Source organism: Desmodus rotundus, chromosome 6 (assembly GCF_022682495.2).
Source record: "Desmodus rotundus isolate HL8 chromosome 6, HLdesRot8A.1, whole genome shotgun sequence".
Taxonomy (NCBI): domain Eukaryota; kingdom Metazoa; phylum Chordata; class Mammalia; order Chiroptera; family Phyllostomidae; genus Desmodus; species Desmodus rotundus.
In genome coordinates this window covers 73,236,804-73,263,345 of record NC_071392.1, presented here as the reverse complement: position 1 = coordinate 73,263,345, position 26,542 = coordinate 73,236,804, and the positions used below count along the sequence as shown (strand labels likewise).

At 36.0% G+C, this 26,542-nt stretch overlaps 1 protein-coding gene across 1 annotated transcript in view; it reads left to right on the top strand.

Annotated features, from left to right (window-relative positions):
• GRM8 (glutamate metabotropic receptor 8) overlaps positions 1-26,542 on the top strand; it is a 798,340-nt gene that overhangs the window by 681,609 nt on the left and 90,189 nt on the right. Inside the window, exon 8 of the mRNA XM_053927225.2 lies at positions 17,818-18,753. Coding sequence (XP_053783200.1) covers positions 17,818-18,753 — 936 coding nt within the window. The remainder of the gene's footprint in view (positions 1-17,817; positions 18,754-26,542) is intronic.

Genomic DNA, 26,542 nt, shown 5'->3' with positions numbered 1-26,542 from the left:
AAAATATGGTATTGTAGACAGAAGAAAAATGGGAGCAAATAGAAAAAGAAAGCTAAAAAACATATTTTAGATAGACAAATACAAAAATTGAGTGTGGCCCTGGGTAGTGTGACTCGGTTGGAATGTCATTTAGTAGCCAAAGGGTTGTGGGTTCAGTTCCTAGTCAGGCACATACCTAGGTTGTTGGTTTGGTCCCCAGTTCAGATGTGTATGATTCTGGTCTGGGCATATACAATCTCTGGTCCAAGTGCATTCAATCTCCGGTATGGGTACTGATAGGAGATGATGGATGTTTTTCTCTCCCTTTCTTTCTTTCTAAAAAGCAATGAAAAAACAAAATTGAGTGTGGCATGTAATTCCTGGATGGACATTTTATGCCCTACTCAAAAGGCAGCTTGAGGCCAAGGGTTTGAGAGCTTAACATCAGGTTACCAATTTTTATTTTTGCTTTGTATCAGTAAGAAGTCATTGTAATTTTCTATCAGGGAAGGAAGCATTAAAATATATTTATGATATTTTTATCTAGCCCTGATTTATATGTGCAAGATGGATTCAAAAGGAAGGACAGCCAGTTGCAAGCCCATTATGATGGTCAAGAAATGATGTTCTGATGAATAACTTTAGTAGAGCTGTACAAAACAATGGATCGATGAAAGGAAAAAATTATATAGTGTCTGAGACTGGCTATAAAATCCAATCGAACAGAATTAGATAAATCAAGAAGAAAACTCCTTAGCCAATAATGAATACATTTTTTAGACATGATGAGCTTTATTGCTCAAACTTTGGCTTTGTCTCTCAGTGTTTGGTCAGCAGTTTATTGGAAATGTTGTACTAGTTGGCAAGGAACAAGATCAGGATTGAAGTAGAGCAATGACAGTTGAAGCCAGGGAGTAGGAGGGATGTCTCATCGATAAAGTTAAGTTAGAAAACATTAAGGACAGAGTCCAGGGAACCAAAAAGAAGAGAGAGGGCTGGCATTCATGACAGTAGGAGAGAAACAATAGTCCTAGTGCTTCCAGATGTTAAGAAAGGAGTGTTTCAAAAAAAAAAAAAAAAAGATGAATCCAGCAGAGGTCACTGGATTTTAATACTGATGATTTTCTTGCAGAATCTCTAAGATGAGTACATTGCAAAAGCTTGTTTGCATGGGGATGATGGTGCAGAGGGCAGAGAGAGAGAGAATGGAAAGAATATAGTAGCTAAAGAATATGGTAGTTATGTCATAGACTTCTTTCAAGGTTTGAGATATCAGGATATGTTTACAAGGCAATATGTTACATTATAGTACATTATATCACATTACATTACATTATATTATGGCATCATATAGGTAAATACTATATTTTATATTAAATGTAGTTTTTCTAATTACCATCCCCTTTTTCTATCTATGGTTACATCTATAATTTCAGAATTAAGGCTGTGTCTGAGTTTTTTGTCCCCCTCCCCCATAATTTAGACTTGTCAGCTATCTGTAAATTGTATTGTCTATTCCATAAAAACTATTCTTGAACAATGTTTCTAATTAATTCACCACAATTCTGTCTTCTTAATATTTAATGTATGTCTTTATTATTTTTCTTTCCTCTACTTTTCTTAGTTTTATGTTATATACTTGCTTAGCTCCTAGAGTTGACTAATAATTTCATTTATTTTTATTATATCTTACTTTATAATATACATTTGTTCTAAGTACAGAACACTGTATGCAGTGTTCTCATTGTTTAAAATTTCTATGTGACACTAATTGCAATGTTGGCTTACTTTTTTTGGTGAGTTTATTGGAGTGACACTGGTTAACAAAATAATACAGGTTTCAGATGAACAATTCCACAACACATCATCTCTGTACTATTGTTGTTTACCACCCCGAGTCCAGTCTCCTTCCATCACCATTTGTTCCCCATACACTCCTGCCCATCCCGCACTCCATTCTCCCCCTATAATCACAACACTGTTGTCCCTGTCCATGAGATTTTTCTCTTTATGGTTTTCTTTTTTGCTCAATACCAGCCCCCACTCCTAGCCTCCCAACACCTCCTCCCATGATAGCTGTCAGCCTGCTCTCTGAGTTTGTCTCTATTTTGATTGTTAGTTCATTTTCTCATAAGATTCCACATGTAAGTGAAATCATATGGTACTTGGCTTTTGACTGGCTTATTTTACTTAGCATAATGCTCTCTAGGCCCATCCATGCTGCTGCAAAGATTGATTTCCTTTTGTAAGGCTGAGTAATATTCCATTGTGTAAATGTATCACATCTTTTTTATCTTCATCTACCGATGGGTACATGGGCTGATTCCAAATATTGGCTGTTGTAAATAGTACTACAATGAATATAATGGTGGATATATTCAATCAAATTCATATTTCAGGTTTCTTCAGATATATTCTCAGGTGTGAAATCACTGGTTCATAAGTCAGTTCCATTAAGGTAACTCCATACTTTCCACAGTGGCAGCACCAGTCTGTATTTCCACCAACAGTGCATGAGGGTTCCCTTTCTACTCCATCCTCTCCAACACTTGTTATTTGTTGATCTATTTGTGATAGCCATTCTGACAGATGTAAGGTGATATGTCATTGTGGTTTTAATTTGCATTTCTTTGATGATTAGTGATGTTGAGCATCTTTTTATATATCTATTGGCCATCTGTATGTCCTCTGGAGAAGTGTCTATTCAGGTTCTCTGTCCATTTTTACTTGGATTGATTTTTTGTGTGTGTTGAGTTTTATGTTTTTTTAAAATAAATTTTGGATATTAACCCACTATTAGAGTATCGGTATGTTATTCCATTCATTGGCTTATCTTTTCATTTTGGTGATGATTTCCCTGGCTGTGTAAAATCTTTTTTAGTTTGATGTAGTCTTGTTTGTATATATTTTTTTGTTTCCCTCTCCTGAGGAGATAATAAAAAATATATATTTCCATGGGAAATGTGTCAGAATTTACTGCCTATGTTTTCTTGTAGGATTTTTATGGTTTTGAGTCTAATATTGATTTTAATTCCTTTTGAGTTTATTCTTATATATGGTATAAGGAGATCTAGTTTCACTTTTTTTGCATGTATCTGTCCAGTTTTCCCAACAGCATTTATTGAATAGACAGTCTTTACCTTATTGTATGTTTTTGTTTCCTTTGTCAAATATTAATTCAACATGAAGGTGTGGGTTTATTTCTGGGCTCTCTATTCTGTTCAATTTACCTATATTTTTGCTTTTCTGCCAGTACCATGCTATTTTGATTACTATGGCCTTGAAATATAGTTTGACACCAGGCAGCATTATTCCTCCAACTTTGTTCTTTCTCAAGGTTGTTGTGGCTATTTGGGGTTTTTTGTGGTTCCATACAAAGTTTTGGAATACTTTTTCTGGTTTTGTGAATTACACCATTGGTATCTTGATAGGAATTGCACTGAACCTATAGATTACTTTGTAGTATGGGCCTTTTACTGATGTTAATTTTTTCTATCTATGAACACAGTATATGCCTCCACTTATTTGTATCTTCTTCAATTTCTTTCTTCAGTGCTTTATAATTTCTCAAAACCAGGTCTTTTACATCCATGGTTGAATTTACTCCTAGGTGTTTTGTTCTCTTTAAAGCAATTGTGAATGGGATTGTTTTCTTAGCTTTCCTTTCAGATAGTTCATTATTGCTGTATAAAAATGTAACCAATTTCTGGATATTTATTTTACTTCCTGTTACTTTCCTGAATTCACTTATCATTTCTAGTAGTTCTGTGGTGAAATCTTTAGAGTGCTCTCTATACAGTACCTGTCATCTGCAAATGACAGTTTTACTTCTTATTTCCAGTTTGAATGTCTTTTATTTCTTCTTTTTGTCTGAGAGCTATAGCTTGAACTTCTTGTGCTATGTTGAATTAAGAGTGTTGAAAGCAGACATCCATGTCTTGTTTCTGATCTTAAGGGAAATGTAGTTTTTTCCCAGCATGTCTGATGTTGGCTGTGTGTCATATGTGGCCTTTATAATGATGAAGTGTGTTCGCTCTATTTCCACTTTGCTAAGTGTTTTTACCATAGATGAGTGCTGGATTTTATCAAATGCCTTTTTCTGCATCTGTAGATATGATCATATGATTTTTGTCCTTCATTTTGTTTCTGTGGTATATTACATTTATTGTTTTGCAGATACTCTACCAATCCTGTGTCCCTAGAAAAAAATCACAATTGATCAGGATGTAGATCTTTTGAATGCATTGCTGGGTCTAGTTTGCTAATATTGTGTTGAAGGCGTTAGCATCTGTGTTTATCAGAGATGTTGGCCTGTTTGTTTTCTTTGTAGTGTTTTTATCTGGTATTTGAATTAGGATAAGCTTGCCTTGGAAAATGAGCTTGGGAGTCTTCTCTCCTCTCAAAATTTTTGGGATAGTTTGAAAAGGATTGGTGTTAGTTCTTTGAATGTTTGGTGAAATTCACCTAGGAAGCCGTCCAATCAGATCTTTTGTTTCTTGGGAGTGTTTTTGACTATTGTTTCAAGTTCACTAGGTGTAATCTGTCTATTCAGATTCTCTGACTCTTCCTATAGACTCATGGAGGATTGTGTGTTTCTAGGAATTTATCCATGTCTTCCAGGGTGTCAAATTTGTTGGCATATAGTTATTTATAATATTTTCTTACCATCCTCTGTATTTGTTTGGTGTCAGTTGTTACTTTTTTTTTCATTACTGATATTGTATACTTGGGTCTTCTCTTTTTTTTTCCCTTGGTGAATTAGGTTTAAGGTTTATCAGTCTTGTTTATCTTTTCAAAGAATCACTGCTTGATTTCAGTGATCTATTGTACAGATTGTTTTAGTTTCTACTTTGTTTATTTCTGCTCTAATTTTTATTATTCCCTTTCTTATACTTATTTTTGGGATCTACTGGTTCTTCTTTTTAATGTTTCAGTTAGTGTAAAGTTAGATTGTTTATCTGAAAGTTTTTTTTTATTGTTTCTTGAGATCAGCCTATAGCACTATCAATTTGCCTTTTTTAAAGATTTTATTTATGTATTTGTAGAGAGAGGGGAAGGGAGCAAGAAAGATAGGGAGAGAAACATCAGTGTGTGGTTGCTTCTTACGTGCCCCTATAGGAGACCTGGCCAGCAAGCCAGGCATGTGTTCTAACTAGGAATTCAACCAGCAACTCTTTGCTTCATGGACTGGTACTCAATCCACTGAGCTATACCAGCCAGGGCTGAATTTCCCTCTTAGAACTGTTTTTGCTATGTCCCACAAATTTTGCGTTCTTGTGTTCTCATTTTCATTTGTTTCAAGTTATCTTCTGATATCTCTGTTGATCTCATTGTTAACACATTAATTTTTAGTAACATGTTATTTAGCCTCCAAATTTCTGTGTGCATTTCAGTTTTTATTTTCTCAGGATTGATTTCTAATTTCATACCATTATGGTCAGAGAAGATTGATATGATTTCAGTCTTAAATTTATTGAAACTTGTTTTGTGTCCTAACATGCGGTCTATCCTAAGAAATGTTCCATGCACATATGAAAAGAATGTGTACTCTACTGCTTTGGAGCGAAAGATCTGTAGATATCAATTAAATCCACCGGATCTTGTGTATCATTTAAGGCCACCATTTCTATGTTGATCTTCTGTCTGGAATATCTATCCATTGATGTTAATGAAGTGTTAACATTCCCTACTATGACATTATTAGTGTCAATCTCCCACTTAATGTGCATCAAGACTTGCTTTACATATTAATGTGCACATCTGTAGGATGCATAAATATTTACAAGGGCTATAACCTCTTGTTAAATTGTTGCTTCTATCAGTATGTAGTCCCTTTCTGTGGTCTTACAATAGCCTACTTTTTAAAGTAAATTTTGTCAGATATAAATATTTTTTCCCAAGCTATTCTCCCTTTCATTTGTATGAAATATTTTTTTTACATCTCTTTACATTTAGTCTGTGTGTATTTTTTGTTCTGAGGTTAGTCTCTTGTAGACCACATATATATGGGTCTTGTTTTCTTATCCATTCAGTTACCCTATGTCTTTTGATTGCAGCACTTAAACTATTTACATTTAAAGTGATTATTGATAGAGACAAATTTATTGATGTTTTATTCTTTTAAATAAGTTTATCTGTTTTGGAGGGCCCAGAGACATATTAAAAGATGCTCAGCGTCACTAGCCATCAGAGAGATGCAAATTAAAACCACAATGAGATACCATCTCACACCAGTCAGAGTGGCCAACATAAACAAATCAACAAACAAGTGTTGGAGAGGATGCAGAGAAAAGGGAATCCTAGTACATTGTTGGTGGGAGTGCAGACTGGTGAGGCCACTGTGGAAAACAGTATGGAATTTCCTCAGAAAACTAAAAATGGAACTGCCTTTTGACCCAGCAATTCTGCTGCTGGGATTATACCCTAAGAACCCTGAGACACCAATCCAAAAGAACCTGTGCACCCCAATGTTCATAGCAGCACAGTTTACAATAGCCAAGTGCTGGAAGCAACCTAAGTGCCCATCAGCAAATGGGTGGATCAAAAAACTATAGGACATTTACACAATGGAATTCTACACAGCAGAGAGAAAGAAGGAGCTTATACCCTTTGCAACAGCATGGATGAAACTGGAGAGCATTATGCTAAGTGAAATAAGCCAGGTGGTGAGGGACAAATACCATATGATCTCACCTTTAAGTGGAACATAATCAACAAGAGAAAAAAGCAAACAAAATATAACCAGAGACATTGAGGTTAAGAATAATCTAACAGTAGCCAGAGGGGATGGGGGAAAGGACAGTGGGGAGAAGGGTTTTCAGGAACTACTATAAAGGACACATGAACAAAACCAAGGGGGAGGGTGGAAGCAAGGGAGGGAGGTGGGTTTGATTGGGGTGGGGGGAAAATGCAGACAACTGTAATTGAACAACAATAAAATAATTAAAAAATTGAAACATATATGTTTCTCTGTGTTGATTTTCTACTTCTTAAAGGAGGCCCTTTGACATTTCTTGTAATATAGCTTTGGTGGTAAAAAAAAATTTCCTTTAGTTTTTATTGTCTGTGAAGCTCTTTATTTCACCTTCAATTTTAAATGATAAGATTGCTGGGTAAAATAACATTGGTTGTAGGTACTTGATTTGCATCCCTTTGAATATTTCATGCCAATTCTTTCTGGCCTGAAATGTTTCTGTTGAGAAATCAGATAACTGTCTAACTGGAGCTCTCTTGTAGGTAACTAACTGCTTTTCTCTTGTCTGTTTTAAGATTCTCTCCTTTTCTTTAAGCTTTGCCATTTTAATTATGATGCGTACTTAATTATGATGTATGCCTCTTTAGGGCCATCTTTTTGGGACTCTCTGCACTTACTGGACTTGTCTTTTCCATCATTAGACTAGGGAAGTTTTCTGTCATTATTTCTTCAAATAATTTTGTGACCTATTGTTCTCTCTCTCTTTTCCTTCTGGTACCTTTATGATGCCAATGTTGTTAAGCTCCATGTTGTCCAAAAGGACACTTAAACTCTCCTCATTAAATTTTTGCTTTTTTTTTTGATGGTCTGATTAAGTGTTTTTTTTTTCCTACCTTGTCTTCCAAATCTCTGATTCAATCCTCTGCTTCATCCAACTTATTGTTTATTCCTTCCAGTGTATTCATCATTTCATTTATTGTATTATGTATTATTTTTCTGTGTTTGTATAGGGGAAAATCCATTTCTTAGAATTTTTAAAAAGGCTGAAAGTTTAAGAAAGCTTTGGGAAATCATGAAGCATAACAAAATCTGCAGCATGGTAATTCTAAAGAGAGAGAAGTGAGTAAATGTCAAGAATATAGTTGAAGAAATAATTACCACAATCTTCCCCAGTCTGGTGAACAAAAAAGGCACCAAAGTCCAACAATCACAGAGTGCCAAAAAGATGGGCCCAAAGAGGACTACATCAAGACACATCATAATTAAAATGGCAATGCTTCAAGACAAGGAGAGAATCTTAAAAGCCACAAGAGAAAAGCAGTTAGTTACCTACAGAGAGCTCCAGTTAGACAGTTATCTGATTTCTCAATAGAAACATTTTAGGCCAGAAGGAATTGGCATGAAATATTCAAAGGGAAGAAAGGCAAGAAGTTGCAACCAAGGCTACTTTACACAGCAAGGCTATCATTTAAAACTGAAGGAGAAATGAAGAGCTGCCCAGACAAGAAGAAGCTGAAGAGGTTTGTTAACACCAAACCAGTATTTCAAGGGTTTCCTTGAGGAAGGAGAAGAAAGAAGAAGAGGGAGGAGGAGGAGGAGAAGGAGGAGGAAGAGGAGAAGAAGTAGAAGAAGGAGTAGGAGAAGGGGGAGAAGAAGAAACAACAGAGGAAATAGTTTAAAAATGTCAGTAAATACATATCTATCAAAACTCACTCTAAACATAAGTGGCTTAAGTGTTCCCATCAAAAGACATACAGTAGCTGAATGGATAAGAAAACAAGACCTACCTATATGCTGTCTCCAAGAGACCACCTCAGATGATAAGGTAAACAAAGAGTAAAAGTAAAGGGTTGGGAAAAGATATTTCATGCAAATGGAAAGAAAAAAATAGCTGAGGTAGCAATGATTATACCCAACAAAATAGATTTTAAAACCAACACTATAGTAAAAGACAAAGAAGGATAATACATAACAATAAAAGGAAAATTCCAGCAAGAGGATATAATCCTAGTAAACATTTATGTACCCAACATAGAAGCACCTAAATATGCAAAGTAAAACTTGATGGACATAAAGGGAGAGATCAACACAACTACAGTCATAGTAGGAGAGTTTAACACTCAGTTGCTTCAGTGGATAGAACTTCCAGACAGAAAATCAACAATGGGACCACAGCTTTAAAAAAAAAACAACACACTAGATCAAATGGATTTAATTGGTCTCTACTGAGCATTTCACCCCAAAGCATCGAGATACAAACACATTTCAAGTGCAAATGAAACTTCCTCTAGGACAGACCACATCTTAAAACACAAAACAAATTTCAATAAATTTAAGAAGATTGAAATCATATTGAGGATCCTTTCTGGCCACATGCTATGAAACTAGAAATCATTCACAAATAAAAAAACCCTGAAAAGTACACAAAGACATGGAAGCTAAATAACATGTTATTAAATAATGAATGGGCCAACAACAAGATCAAGAAAAAAAATCAAAAGATACCTTGAAACAAATGAAAATGAGAACACAACTGAAAAATCTGTGTGGTGCAGGGAAAGCAACCCTAAGAGGGATATTCATAGCATTACCTATCTATCTAAAAAAAAAAAAAAACCAAGAAAAAGTTCAAATAAACAATCTAATAGTTCTTTTATCTGCTCATCTACCAATGGACACTTGGAGTGCTTCCCAGCAACTGTAAATAATGCTGCAATGAACATAGAGGTGCTTATGTTCTTTTGAATTATTGTTTTTTGTTTCTTTGGATATATTCCCAGAAGTGAGATCACTGGGTCGAAAGGCAGGTCCATTTTTAATATTTTGAGGTATCTCCATACTGTTTTCTATAATAGCTGCACCAATATACATTCCTACTAACAGTGCAAAAGAGTTCCCCTTTTCCACATCCTTGCCAGCACTTGTTTGTTGATTTATTGTTGATTGTCATTCTAACCAGTGTGAGGTGATAACTCATTATAGATTCAATTTGCATTTCTCTCATGATTATTGATGTTCAGCATCTTTTCACACATCTATGAACAATTTGTATGCCCTCCATGGAGAAGTGTTTATTCAGATTGTCCATTTCTCAATGGATTGCTTGCTTTTTTGTTTGTTTTTTGGTGTTAAGTTTTGTGAGTTCTTTATAAACCTCAGGTATTAACCCCTTATGAGATGTATCAGCAAATATGTTCTCCCATTCAAGGGTGGTCTTTCTTTTTTGTTGACGGTTTCCTTTTCTGTGCAAAAACTGTTTAGTTTGATGTAGTCCCATTTGTTTACTTTTTCTTTTTTTCCTTATCTGAGGAGATATATCAGATAAAATATTGCTATGAGAAATGTCCAAGATATTACTGCCCATGTCCTGGTGTAGGATTTTTATGGTCTTAGGTATAATATTTAAGTCTTTAGTCCATTTTTAAGTTGTGTGCCATCTAATATGCTTTGATTACTTTTGATTTCCTATAAAATTTTTTGTTGTCCCTTTAGCTAATTATCATCATTTAAAAAATCATTTGGTTGCTTAGCATTATATTTGTTTTTGTTTTGCTTTTTACTTGATTGAAACAAATTTACTTCCAAACTTTTCAGCAGAAGATGCCTGGTTAAGCTACACTATTTTGTTTTTAGAGACATCTCTCTGGCTTCTCCAATATAGACTGGTATGTCTCTAAATGTAAGGCATAGCTTGCATCCCAGAACCTCTTTGTACAATAATTCTGAGGATTTTCTTCACATTTCTTTTGTGTTGTAGCTCCTGTTTCCTAACGTCCTCACTTCCTTCCTTCATCCTCTTGTTTAGGTCCAAAACATCAACAGATAGCTTCCTGAGGCTGAAAATGGAAGATGCATATATATATATTTTTGGAGAAACTGCATATATAAAAATATCTTCATTTTAATGTATACTTAAACAGTAGGTTGCCAAAATCTATGTAGGAAAATATTTTATTTTAGAATTTGAAGTCTTGATGGCATTTTATCATTGTTCCCTGGCTCTCAAGCCCTTCTGATCCTCCATACTTTCTTTGTAACATTTTCCGGTGGGAGGGGTGTCTCAGAATCTTTTAAGATCTCCTGTTTGTCTTCATTATTTGCAACCTCAACCAGATAAATTTTAGACCATTTTCTCAACCACCCAGAATTCCTGCACACTTAGGTAGTCACTTTCTATTCCCGTTGCCTCTGAACCCCTAACAGCCACCAACCTATTGTCTGGTTATGGATTTACCTCTTCTGGACACTTCATATAAGATAAAATCACACAGTATATGGTCTTCATGAATGACTTCTTTCCCTTAGGTTATTTTCATCCATTTATAGCATATATTAATACATATATCAATAGCACACATTTTCATATGCATATTGGCCATTCACACACCTTCTTTGGAGAAATTTTTCTTCAATTCTTGCTCATTTTAATTGGATTATTTGTCTTTTAATTGTTTAATTCTAATTTAATTTAATTTTAAAAATGTATCATGGATATAAGTCTCTTAATCAGATATATAATTTGAAAATATTTTTGCCCATTTAGTGGTTTTTCCACTTTCTTAATGACATCTGTTGGAAAACAAAAGTATTTAATATTGCCCTGGTGATGTAGCTCAGTGGACTGAGTTCGGGCTAGCAAACCAAAGGGTCACTGGTTTGATACCCAGTCAAGGCACATGTCTGGGTTGCAGGCCAGGTCCACAGTTGGGGGCATGTGAGAGGCAACCACACATGGATGTTTCTCTCCCTCTCTTTCTCCTTCCCTTCCCCTCTCTCCTTTCCTTCCCCTCTCTCTAAAAAAGAAATAAATAAAATCTTTTTAAAAAAGTATTTAATATTGATGAAGTTCAATTTTTAAGTTTTTATTTTGTTACTTATGTTTTTGGTATCATGTCTTGCCCTGGCACCATTTGTTGAATAGATTATTCTATTTCCATTGAATTTACTTGACATCTTTATCAAAAATCAATTGAGTATACATGTAAGGCTCTCAATTTTATTTAATTGGTTTGTCTATCTTTATGCCAGTAGCATTATGTCTTGATTACAGTAGATTGGTACTGTTTTAAAATCAGAAACTGTGAATCCTTCATCCTTGTTCTTCACTTTCGAGTCTATTCTGAGCGCCTTAAGTTTTGTATAAATTTTAGGATCAGTGTGTCAATTTCTGTAAAGAAAGCACATGGAATTTTCATAGGGATATGTTAACTCTGTCAATCAATTTCAGTATTTCCATTTTAGCAATATTAAACCTCCTGATGCATGAAAATGATATTTCTTTTCATTTATTTAGGTCTTTCATTTTTTAAAATGATATTTGTAATTTTTAGTGAAAAAAACTTGTATTTCATGTGTTAAGTTTATTCCTAAGTATTTTAGTTTTTGAGCTGTTATAAGATTTTCTTACTTTTGTTTAAAATTATCTTTTCAAATAGAAGTGTTTGTACTTTTAAAGGTTATGTAGATCTGTAATGCCACATAAAACCAGAGTTTCCATTGGAGGATCATCTCGTACATATTAGATTTAAGTGAAAGAAGTCAGGCAGTGAAAGACAAATACCACATGATCTCACTTATAAGTGGAACCTAATCAACAAAACAAACAAATGAGCACAATAGAATCAGAAACATAGAAGAACAAACTGGCAGTGACCAGAGGGGTGGGGGTGAGAGGGATAACAGGGGAAAGAAGGGGAAGGGGCAAGCCAAGGAACATGAATAGAGGACTAATGGGCAAGGACGGTAGGAGAGGATTGACTATGGGAGTGGGGTCAGTGGGGCAAGGGAGAGCAATGGGGAAAAGGGAGAACAACTGTAACTGAACAACATTAAAAGAAAAAGCTTCTTAATATAAAAATTTAACCTGCTTACCACTTTGAATAGGTGTATAAAGCTGTGTATGGCCCAGAGAAATTGGATGAATATTAAGGAAGCAATATACATATCAAGAAACTTTATTTTGAGTTACATTATCAAATTAACTGGGCAATATATACTCATTCATATATGAATCATATGGTCCACAAAATATGATGCCAAATTTTGAGATTTTAAATACTCAAACTAATTAAGTACATCTGTTAAATCTACTGACTATATTGAAATTAATAAGTATAGCTTTATAAAAATACCCAGTTTCACTGTAAATGTTTGCATATAATCTGCCATCACATAAGTCAGGTGAAGATTTGGGTTTTGACTACTGGGGTGGCAAACTAGTCACCAAAGTGGTTATTAATACTACGCTTATTTATAGAGTGAGATGAGAAGAACTAATTAAGAGTGATATGGCTAGGTATCAATTATCTGTATTACGTTTAAAATTTTCTCACATGTATAGTAATCATATTAATGAATCACATTAATATGTGGGAAAAACACTGTAATAAAGGTATTTTATTGAGTGAGAATTTTAAAATGAATACTGGAAATGAGTAATTATAATGGGTCCTTTAATTGGAAAATATCCTTGTAGTTCTGTTTTTCAGGAGTTATTAAAACTACACAGAAGAAAATTATTCTATAAAATAACATCTATTTAAAGACTTTAGGAAACATTCTCTAGGTTGATTGGTCTGTAAAGGATTAAGAAACATAAGCACACTCAGAAGTTTTTTGTTTTGTGGTTATAATAATAACGATTTGACAGCTTACAGAATGAATCCCTGTTGGTGGACACTGTCAAGACAGGGGTGGGCTATGGTTTTGTCCCTGGAAGATCTATCCATATAACTATCATCCATTTCTTGGACTATGTATTTTAGATAGAAAACATCCTAATCAGAATAATGTCAAAGGCTAGGATGACACATTTAAAATACTTGTTGATATTATGAAAGTACTGTTAAAATTTTAAGTACTTATCTTTTAGAGATACAAACTGATCCATGCACAGATAAATTACATGATGTCTGTAACTTTCTTCAAAATAATACTAAAACAGATGAAACCAGATCAGTCATAAATTGACACATGTTGACATGGATGATGGATATATGTGGATTCACCGTATGATTTTCTCTACATGTTTACAAGTTTGAAATTTCCCATAATAAATTATTTTTTAAATGCATGGATAAGGCTTCTCTTTGTACTCGTTATGAAAGATGGTATAATTTATACATAGCAGTACAAAAGCACTGGATGATCCTTGTGTATGCTTTGCAACAGTTATGAATATTAGTCAGTTTAATGTACTCTCAAGCAGTATTATTTTTAATCAACATTTAACAACATATATAAAATAAATTATTTGTCTCAAATATTAATGTATTTACAAGTTCCTGATTCAAATATGTGCTAATTTACTTTTCTGAGATGGATATTGATTGGTTATCAGTCTTCAACTTTGACATCAAGATATAGTATAGTTATACATGAATGGATTCCTTGATGAAAATGGAGTTATATAGATTTAGAATATATATTTAACATGTTTACTAAAACATACTTAATGTTTCTTCATTATATTAAAAAAAGCCACATGTATTACTTGAATATAATGGATTTTACTTAAAGAAAATTGACAACTATTTAAAAAATTGTGATATTTTCCATTATCTTATAATTTTATTTTTTACTGATAAAAATTATTTTTCTTTAGCTTATTATACAGAAAACTGGTAAAGGAAAATTTCATTTTTAGCTAATAATGATAAATATTCTATGTGATAAGGCTTATCTAGTATAAGTGTATTTATTCATTAACAAGTTAACTGGAAAGTAAAGTGTATAGAGAATTAAGGAATTAAACATGTGGTTAGACCAGCTCACCTTTAAGATCTCTACCAATCTTGAAGTTTAACATTTCTGAGGTATTTTTACTTGCCTTGTTTACAGTAACATTATAAATCTAGAGAAGCCCCAAACAAAATGCAATTTTGGTTTTACAATAATTAGCTTTGAAACATAACCTTCAAAAAAGTATTTTATTATCTTATATGAGTCCATTATGGTGTAAAATCAATAATTTAGCTATTCACTGGAGCTTTTCATTTTTCTCAGTATTTTTCAGAGAAGCCACTATATGCTTCCCATTTAACTTTTTTTCTTTCCCTCATGGAGCCTATAAGAAAATATAATAACTTTCTAAATCATTAAAACCTAATAGAAAAATTAGGGTTATGATAGATTGCTTTTCCTCTGTGGTAACAGATGGGGTAGATATAATGGTCTTGAGCTCCTCCCTTAAGACACATGAAGTAGCGTCTACTTTCTCAAGGGAGGATGTTTGAAATTAAACATGTATGAATTCTCTACTCCACCAAGGGGAGGTTTGACAGCCCTCTACAAGTAGTCAGCTTGGGGACTGTAATTCTCTGCCCTTAACCATTGACTTCACATTGAAGAAAGGAAAGCATTCTTGAGTAATAGGTATATCTATTCATGAGAACAATCTCAGTCACATAGATCCCAAGGAGAGGCAATCTTAAGAGCGATGAAAGGATAGTGCTGACACTGGACACTTCGGGGCATTATTTTGGTGTATGATAGCTGTCACTGAGTGTGCCTTCTCCATAGATTCTCAATAGCTTACTACACTGGTGGTGGTCACAGAGTAGGTAAGCTTAATTTGAACTCTATTCATTTTCTATTGCTGCATAACAATAACTCCAAAATTCAGCAGTTTAAAACAATGAACTTTAAAAAAAATATGACACAGTTTCTGTAGATCAGAAATTCAGGAACAGATTAGCTGGGTTATTCTGGCTCAGGGTGTCTCATGAAGTGGTAGTTAAGGTATCAGCTGGGGCGATCATCTCAAAGGTTGAATGGGGTCAGACAGTTCACTTTGCAGGTGGCTTCCTCTTTTGCACGGTCAGTTGGTGCTGGATGTTGGTAGGAGGTGTCAGTTCCTTTCCATAGGGCTTCTGGAGAGTTCTCATGGAGTGAGGGATCAGAGACAGCAAGTCAGAAGCCAAAATTTCTTTTATGACTTAGCCTCAGAAATCACATATGAGCATTTCTGGAATATATTGTTGTTTGCATTAATCAGTCCGACAGAAGGTGGGAGAGGACAACATGAGTGCAGGAATTCTAGGAGATGAGGTTACTGGGGCAGTTTTGGAGCAAGACTATCACAGAGTGTGGTAATTCCTCTTCTGGGTGGTTCATAGAGCTGGTCTTGAGAAAAGAAGCTGTTATGTTGTTTGGTTTTTAAAAAATCCTTCAGCTCCCCGTTTCTGTGCATCTTCGTGCAACCCTCTAGTTCCAGACTGCAGCACTTTCAAGCTGGCTCCTTAGCCCCCAGGGCTCTGCTGGGGCAGCTCCCTGTCACAAATTCAACAGACCTTTGGGGCAAGTTGTGTGTCAGCCACTGTTTGTTCACACCAGTGAAAACAATCACTCCTATCATAGAGTTTACCTTTTCTAGTAGCTGCTTTTCTTATCTCCTATGATCCATAATTTCCCATTTTGTCCCATTAGCTTTCTGCCAAAATTACTATGTATCTGATAAAGTAAATGTGATATTATGGTTTTTAATACGAAATATATATTTTGTCTTCAACCCCATTCCTGGCACAGAGGTCCTAGAACAGTTGGAATTTTCTAGGATAAAAGCATTAAAGGTGTCTTTTGTTATGTTAATAAGGTGGCTTTCAGAAAGCCCCTAGGTAACTAAGGAGGAGGGCTGGTTGCCAGAGTACCCAAGCACGTGAATAGAGGATTGGAATTCCTAATCCTATCCCAGACCTTTCCCCTCTCCCCAGGAAGGGCAGACAGACTGAAGGTTGACTCAATCTCCAGTGGCCAATGACTTAATGAATTATTAATAATATGTAATAAAGCCTCCATCAGTACCCAGAAAGATGGGTTGGGAGATCTCCTTGGTTGGTGAACAGGTGGTGATTTGGGGAGAGTGGAATGTTCAGAGAGTATGGAAGTTCCTTGTACTTTCCACATACCTTGCTTTATTCATTGCTTCTATCTGGCTGTTCCTGGGTTCCTTTTATAATAAACCAGTGATCTTGTAAGTAAAATGTTTCTCTGAGTTCTGTGAGTGACTCTAGCAAATTAACTGAACACAAGGTGGGGGTTGTTGGAATCTCTAATTTATAATAGGTTGATCAGAAATACAGGTGACTGCCTGGACTTACGACTGTCCGCTGAAGTTGGAGGGACATAATCCTGTAGGACTGAGCACTTAACCTGTGGGATCTGATGCTATTTCTGGGTAGATAATGTCAGAATTGAGCTGACCTGTACAACATGAGGCTGGGGCCCAAGAATTGCTTGGTGGTGTGGGAAACTCCTCTCTTCCACCCCACAAACTTTGGAATTGGGTCCAGATATTGTAGTAAACAAATTAAAGGCAAGAGGTCACTGAGTGGCAGAATCATCTAAAAATAACATTTTAATTTTAATAGAGGTATTTTGTGACTTAATCCAAAAGAGGCCCTGAGGCAGATACTAAGAACAAATGGGGGACTATCTCATTTGTATCAGTTCCACTTCTTTATGCCACCTATACGACTACTCTTGTTCAATGGAAAACATTACCACCCAGCTATCTCATGCAGCATGGTGTTTTCAGTGTGGAAATGCAAGACTGGGGGATGTATGTATTTCAAGCTTAAACAGAGGAAAAAACATTAATATAGTTATCACCATAAACACATGAAGAGTGTCAGAGATTAAAGTAGCTAGTTTTGCCATTTCCTTTCAAAATTGACAGTGTGATTTGAATTTCTGCAAATGTAGTATAAAGACTATATAAGTGTGTGTGTATGCATGTGTGTATATATATGTGTGTGTGTATATATATATCCTAAGACAATATTTGAGGGATTGTGGAATTTATACCTGTGATTAGCCCTAAAACATCTTTCCATGGGACTTTTTCTTTTTTTGAATTTTAAAACTGTTTGGGCCAATAAATCTTTCTGTGAATGTCAGATTAGTCAACATGGAGGAGGTAAATGGGAACTAATGACACTCATCAAGTTGATGATGTGAATGATTTATTGGACCCAATTGTTTAACACTTTCATAAAGTCAATATCAGGGAAAACAACTGGGCTCTTACTAGGGTGAACTGTATTTGTACTGTCAACACTCGGTGATTTATTACAAACCTGTAGCTAGGATTAGGATATTATAAATGGGGGGAAAATGGAAGGCTCATTAATTTTTTATACCCACAGGTGGAAGACATGCAGTGGGCTAAGGGAGAACATACGCAGCCCGCGTCTGTCTGCAGCCTGCCATGTAAGCCTGGGGAGAGGAAGAAAACGGTGAAAGGAGTCCCTTGCTGCTGGCACTGTGAGCGCTGTGAAGGTTACAACTACCAGGTGGATGAGCTCTCCTGTGAACTTTGCCCTTTGGACCAGAGACCAAACGTCAACCGCACAGGCTGCCAGCTTATCCCCATCATCAAACTCGAGTGGCATTCTCCCTGGGCTGTGGTGCCTGTGTTCGTTGCAATACTGGGGATCATCGCCACCACCTTTGTGATCGTGACCTTTGTCCGCTATAATGATACTCCTATTGTGAGGGCTTCAGGACGCGAACTTAGTTACGTGCTCCTAACAGGGATTTTCCTCTGTTATTCAATCACCTTTTTAATGATCGCAGCACCAGATACCATCATATGTTCCTTCCGACGGATCTTCCTAGGACTGGGCATGTGTTTCAGCTATGCAGCCCTTCTTACCAAAACAAACCGAATCCACCGAATATTTGAGCAGGGGAAGAAATCCGTCACGGCGCCCAAGTTTATTAGTCCAGCATCCCAGCTGGTGATCACATTCAGCCTCATCTCCATCCAGCTGCTGGGAGTGTGTGTCTGGTTTGCTGTGGACCCTCCACACATCATCATCGACTACGGAGAACAGCGGACTCTGGACCCAGAGAACGCCCGGGGAGTGCTCAAGTGTGACATTTCTGACCTCTCGCTCATTTGTTCACTGGGGTACAGTATCCTCTTGATGGTCACTTGTACTGTTTATGCCATTAAAACGAGAGGAGTTCCAGAGACTTTCAATGAAGCCAAACCTATCGGATTTACCATGTATACCACCTGCATCATTTGGTTAGCCTTCATTCCCATCTTTTTTGGTACAGCCCAGTCAGCAGAAAAGGTAAGTGCAAGAAAAGTATTTGTTAACCCTTTCCTGGGATGTAGCTTTTTCTTCAAGATGCTTTCCTGCCTTTCTTTTTGGTTCATTTATATTCTCTCAAGATGATTCAGTCTGTGTTATTCTTATTTAGAAGTACACACACACACAGAGGAAATTATTTCAGGGTCACTTTACTTTGATGTGTGTTGGCTGAGGCTTATTTCCCATGAAGAGACTTCCGTGTGTCCTCAGCAAGGCTGGAGATGGACAGAGCTCACATCACTTTCGGAGTCTCGCTTCCCAGCTTTCTTCCCTACTAACATACCTGTCATTTTCCAAATGTTGATTAGAAGAGGAAGGAAGGAAGAAAAGGTAAACATGATTCACAGGTGGGAGCTGTCCCAGAGATATTCCAATTCCTGACAGATGCCTCTTTTTCTGATTCTAATGTGATATTTTTAGACACAGAAGGAAGAGTTATAGTAAAACAACAACAAAAAGAAATTGAAACCATCTTACTATTTCTTCTGAACCTCCAGTTTTATTGCTTTTCCACCTGTGGAGGGTGATGGTGAGGCGTTAAAGACAGCAATGGGCAGTTATACAGAGCAGTTTGTAATGTTTTAGAGGCGGGGGATCAATGGAATCTCCCAAAAGAATTTTCATTTGTCATTATTAACCTTTTCCACTTAAACCACCGCGAGTAAAGAACATCTCTCTGTGAACAGCAGTGTGAATGGAAATGGATGTATGTGGTTCAATGTACAGAAAAGCAGAGAACTAACATTAACCATGAATTCCAAGGTTTGGGTAGTATGCTAGAGAAAAGCTGGCTTGTGAAGCAAAAGAAAAGCTATATATAATGGATAGCCCTTCAGCTCAATGTGTATATGAGAAAGTTCTTTTCTCAGAGGGAGGGCTTAAAGATTGTTCCATCTTCCATCATCAAAAGTCATGAGGAAATCAAGCATCATGGGGGCAATTCCATTCCCTAGTCTCTAACGTTCCAGGTGAGGTCACGCATGACTCTTAAAACCCCAACTAATTCAGAGGAGAAAGTATTCAATAAGGGCATGGAGAGCTCATTAGTATGAACACTCATCCCTTGCTAGATCGACATGGCCTGCAACCATGTTTGGATGGAAATGTACTTCAGCAAGCTAGTCGTTGAGTAGAGAGAAGTCCTGTGGGTTCCAGACCAGTGACCTTTCATGGCTGGTAGGGCTGATGGAGGCCCATGCATATTTGATGTAGGACCACGCATGTGGGGGGAAAGAAAGGAAGATAGTTTGGGGCTCTAAACCTAAAAACTAGAAACCATTGTATTTTCACATATTCAGGCAAGAATTTATTAGCATCAAATGTGTAAACTGAACTCAGGAAATAATGTGTGAGTTGGAAAATAAGTTTCTCAATATTTATTGGGTCAGTTTTGATATGGTTAATTGTGCCAGTCAAGGCAAAACAACGTCTGTATTATGTGACTATTAATAACATAAGCTTCAGGGGTATTTGTGTTTGAACCTAGGACTGCCGTTTTTCCATATTCTGTTTTATCTGGAGTGGGCCCCAAGTTTATTTTGCTTCTGTGGACAATAAAATTTAACCAAACGAAATCTTCTGAGTTCTGACATCTAACTTTCTCCTTTTTTTCTCTTTCTGGATACTTTATAAATTACAGCCTACTCTAATTTCTCATATTGTGACTTCCAATGTTGTGGGGAGGTGTAGACACAATGCTAATAAGATTTTTTTTCTATTTATGTAAGTCTTTCAGTGCCTAGACTTTTATAATAAATAAACTCATGGTCCTACATAAGGCTATTGGATAGCATCATTATAGTTAAAACATGCATCATGCTAACAAGGTTTTAAAGGTAAGGAAAAAGAAAAAGAACCATTGTCTCTCAGAAGAAAAACTCCACAGTTGCAGCTGCCCCTGAGGAGCAGTAACAGAGAGAGTAAGAATTTCAGGATGAAATGGACACATGAATGTGCCAGGGGATGAGGCTGCCAGTGCTGCTGAGCCTGCAGGAACTGTACATCCTTCTAAAAACCTGAGTTCAGTGTGTATATTCATAGGTGGAGGTAAATCCATACCTGTAGAGATATGACTGAATGTGGCTAGACAAAATTCCTTTTCATTTCTTAGCTTTGTGGGATCAAAACAAGTCAGAGAAACATAGTGTAAGACAAATTATAATGTTAATTGCAATTTATTATATGATATAACTTGGGAAAGACTAAAGAAATCAATAAGAAACACTAACTCTGGAAATTTTCAGAATATTATAGCCTGGGAGTTGCTGAATTTTGAGCAGCTGTACATCAAGAGAGATTATAAGTAGTTAAGATTTTACTACTGAAGTGCTTTATATAACACACTTATGCGTCATCCTAACACTTCACATTTGCTACCTGCTATTCTCTGTCAAAGTAGTATTTATAACAATACACAAAATGTTTTAGAATGATTATTTTTTCACATTGCTAAAATTACTGACATGTATATTAAAAGTGAATAAAACTTTAATATCTCTAAAAGAAGACTCATTTAAATAAGTTTTATTGACTTTGGAGGACCAAGGAGCGGGTCAGTCCTCCATGCTCACTTATAATGCTTGGCCAATTAACCTCACCATTATCAACTTGACGTGTTTGCAACAGCTAGGCAGCCCACATATCCATTAATCCAGCAGACCCTTATTGAGCATTATGTCCAGCATTGTGCTAATTATTGAGCCCGTGTCAGTCTGCTTTCCCTGAGACTTTCTAGTAAGGCTCAGTCTGGCTCCCAGCCGATGCTGCCTGATGTCTGCCAGCACCAGCACGGTGCCAGCATCAAGGGCAAGGGAGGATCAGGCTCAAGGGCAAGAGAAAATAGTGAGGAGTCAGATCTGAGATGAAAAAGCACAGATGAGAACTATGAATGCTATAACTATACATCAGTGACATCACATTTACAGCATGGAAGACAACAGAAGAGCAAAATTTCTTCTAGAATGTATTTGATTATGCTTTTTAGAGTAATGTCTACAGAAGAAAACTTATCTAACCACATACATCTCATTGAAATTACAAGAGAAGTAGGAATAAAAAGTAAAATTAATTGAATAATTTTGACAGATGATTCAGAAAACCTCTGTGTAGAATCAAGTTATAAAGGGACATTAGTAACATTCACAAGGATAGACCACTTTCTCTCTCCTCAGTGATAAAAGTTTTTAAAATTGTTGACAATATTACACATATCTCCCACCCCACTTTGCCGTCCTCCCCGCAGTCCCCGCCCTTCCTCTTAGCCACATTGTTTCTGTGTCCATGGGTTATGCATATATGTTCTTTATGGTTAATCTCTTCCAGTCCCCCCACCCCCACCTACCTCCCTTCTGAGATCTGTCAATCTGTTCCGTATATCCATGCCTCTGGTTTTATTTTGTTCATCAGTTTGTCTTGCTCATTAAATTCCACATATGGGTGAGATCATATGGTACTTGTCTTTCTCTGACTGACTTATTTTGCTTAGCATAATATTCTCTAGGTCTATGTATGCCGTTACAAAGGGTAAGAGTCCCTTCATGTTTACAGCCATGTAGAATTCCATTGTGTAAATGTGTCACGGCTTTTTTACCCACTCATCTACTGATGGGCACTTGGGCTGTTGTAAGTAACACTGCCATGAACGGTGGGGCACAGATAGTCTTTCTGATCAGTGTTTCTGGAATCTTAGGATATCTTCCCAGAAGTGGAATTGCTGGGTCAAAAGGCAGTGCCATTTTAATTTCTTGAGGAAATCCCATACTGCTTTCCACAGTGGCTGCACCAGTCTGCATTCCCACCAACAGTGCACTAGGGCCCCCTTTCTCCACATCCTCGCCAGCACTTGTTTGTTGATTTATTGATGACAGCCATTCCGACAGGCGTGAGATGATATCTGATTGTGGTTTTAAATTGCATCTCTCTGACGATTAGTGATGTTGAGCATTTTTCATATGTCTGTTGACCATCTGTATGTCCTCTTTAGAGAAATGTCTGTTCATGTCCTTTGCCCATTCTTAAATTAGATTGTTTTTAATTTCTGCATATTCCTTTTTTCCAGAATTTGAAATCAAGATGAATCATGTATATTTCAATAGATCTTAATGACATCATTTATTAGCTCTGTGCTTACTGCTACATTCTACTAGGTCATCATATAAATGCACTTTTTCTTTTCATGTAGAAAAATAGTGTGAAGGAAGGGTGGGCATTCCGAGGCATGGAAATTGACTAACACTCTCATAATTGTGCTGAAAAGACAAAAGATTAAAATTTAATTAATATAATAGTCAGAAAAAGAATCATCAGGGATGGTTGGGGGTTTTTGTGATGACAACAAAATCTCTTAAATACATATTTTACCATCTATAATTGGTCTCATAAAACCAAGCTTGTCAGAAAAGGGTTATGACACTGCCAGGCTCTGGTGAGCACGCTGCTTCAGATGCAGTGTCAGATGGAAACAAAATCAAACACCCTCAAAGTGGAAAAGAAAATAAAACTCAACAACGCCAACACCCTGGGATGTCCCCAGCCAGCCTTTCTTCCTCACCCCCTGGGTGCATCATGCAGCCTCTGTCCAGTAGCTCAAGTCAGATGCCTGGGAGTCATCTTAGACTCCTCCCCTTGTTCAGTCCCACCACTTTATTTCCTCCTCTAATTGTTAAATGGAATCTTGTATAAATTCGTGGAGGGTAAGCAGTGTCTGACTGATGTATGAGTGTATCTGAATGGATATGTCTCTCAACATAGATCCTTCTATGTTACTACACTCTGAATAAGTGCCCATTGAATAAGTGAATGGAATACCTTGTACAATAACACATACTAATATAAATGCTAATATATATGGCTTAAATTAGACTAGCATAATGGGAATGTTATATATACATCTTATAGTGACTCTCATTACATTTTTTTCTGAAAAATAGTATCTCATTTAAGTAATAGGCCATGGACACTTATTTTACAAATTTTGTCATCATCTCTTATTCTGAAATGGGACTGCTAAATATTTAGGGAGAAATGCAAAAAGGAACTATTATAGTTCCTTTTTAAAGGAACTTAATTCTATCAAAAATACACAAAGCAAAGGAAATTAATCTGATTATCTAAATAACTTTATAATGTCATTCCTCCCTTGCTCCCTTGCCTTGCATTTGAATATTGAAGGCCAGCAGAGTCTAGGAATGCAGAAATGGATGAGTGGAATTAGGAGGAGCATGGGCTCTGAAGTAGAAGGGCTTGGAATCAAATGCTGACTCTGCTAGACAAGCTGAGAAAAAGTAACCAATGTAAAACAGTCACCTGCAACCTCACTCAGCCCTATTCTCAAACTAGAGCAAATCTGAGTTCATATCATGTAGGAAAGGGCAAGAAGATGATTAACTTTAAATTAAAAAGAAACAAACAAACCAACACATGAAAACCTCCTCCTCTTGTCTTGTTATGGTGTATTTATATAACAGACCTCATGGTAAGTGTACATATTAGTCATGAGGCCTATTTAGCACATAATAGGCAATCAATAAATGTTGACTATTATTCCTGTAAGACTATTTTTCATGAGGGCAAATACCTTATTTGGCTTGCTCACCATTTCATTTTTGGCACCTAGCATAAAACCAGGCCAGAATATGTTCTCAAATCACATTTGTTTAATGACTGAATACATTCAAACTTACCCACATAATTCCCTCGATTCCTTCAGCCATTTAGACCATGCCTGTGCAGTACCCCACTGGAAGGGTTATTGCAAAAAAAGGGGCTTCCCTGAGAGTGTAGGTCATATAGATTACTGCAGTTAAAGAGGGAGACAGTAGGAGAAAGCAGTAGGAGAAAGAGAAAAGAGAGTTCTTACTGAGTTCTTCCTAAATATATATAATTGCCTTCATCTATTTAGCAGAAAAAAACTGGAAGAGGCAAAGTGTCATCAGAAAGCAATTGCTGAAATATTTAAGTTAAAATTTTTAAATTGATAACTCTAACAAGATTTGTAAAAGAGATAATTCTGAAAATAATAAATAAAACTCCTGCTTTTTAAGTAATAGTCCAGATAAGGAAAGAACAGCCTGAGCAAACTGGAGTAAGAGTGTCAACGTGACCTGGACAACGATGGAAGTGATTTTCAGAACAGGTCAGACTAGAGTTAGTTTCTAGCCAATCCTGCTCCCTAACATGTGTTTACTTCCTTAGAGTGGTGGGAAGTAGAGATGATTATTAATAGCCATCTTGTGTGTTTGCAATTGTTGTAAACTGTATAGCATTTTCTTTCCTTGTCAGCTTATAGTCATTTGAAGTGGATCTTTTTGAAGGTTTCATGATGTCTCACTATAGTTATAGAACTATTTTCAACATTGGGGTAGATAGTGTACTAGGCAAAAATCATCATACCAGACAGTGGCAATCAACTCTGGAAGGGAAAAAACAAATTTAAAAAAGAGAAAAGAAAAAACAACAGGAAAAGAAAAAAGTCTAATTTGTACATTCAGTTAAAATCACATGCTTCTGAAGATATAGAAGAAAAAAGTGAAATAAAGGGATTTTAAGGCACAATGGAAGCAAGCCTGTTAATTAGCTCTCTTAGGGAATGTTGCCTTTGCTAGACTTACTTTGTTTCCAGTTGTGATATATGTTACCACTATAGAAAATTACCTACTTATATATTTAGGGCAATTCTTTTGGGGGATACCTATCTTATTTGATAACACAAAGAAATATTTGCTCAATGAACTTTGCTTAGACTCCATGACCCTTCATTCTGGGGCTTTGAGGAATCTGTGGAGCCTAGAACTACTCAAACAGTTGGTGGGATTGTGGTATTTTCACATTCATCTTTTTTAAATTAAAACTGAGTTTAAAGAGGTTTAAGGTTTTATGCCTGAATTACAATAATTTAATTTACTAGACAATTAATCAACCTGGGAACTTACTCCTAGAACTAAATGGTTTAACTTTCTTAATATGATTGAAAATGTTAGAATCCTGGACCTGATTAAGATTAAAACATGAATATTTTCAGGGTCAGTAATGACTGTGACTATTTCAAAATGTTTAGGAGAATGTCACACAAGTAGACATATTTTTTTCTACATAGACAGAACATTAGGACACCCCTGACTGCAGACCATACAGAATGATGTAGTGACTAATTTCCTTATATAACTTCAAATTCCATTTCCTATGATTCAACGATGCTTATATCTTATGCAGCACACAGGGTGCCAGCAAGAGCAGATTGCAAGTAAATAGTTTATTTTGGCTGTTACCAAAACATATTTTTATGTTGGGAATTAAAAAAAAAAAATCTCAGTGCTAAATCACATGGATTAGTACCACATGTCCCAAAATGTAGAACAATATTTAACAAAAAATTAGTACAAATTTGAGGCTATTTAAAATAAATGTAAGCATATTTATTTGCATCATTAAAAGATATATATATATATCAGTCTAGCTTTCAGTTCAAGATATGGGCTGGCCCAATCATATATATCCCTTCACTCTAAGGTGACAATAAAATTTTTAAGGAAGAAATAAAAGAAAAAGAAAAAATAGAAGGAAAGAAGGATGGAGAGGTGAAGAAAGAAAAAGAGTGAGAGAGAGAGAGATCATATTATTTTCAGAACCAACATTAGGTAAAACAATCTGAGACAATCCCTAAGAATAAGTCAAATGGGTCTGCTATATAGAGAAATTTAAAGTGGGGAAGCACAGCCAAAGAGATGTAAGTGGTTCTTACCATGGAAATCCTAAATAATTTCTAACCCTA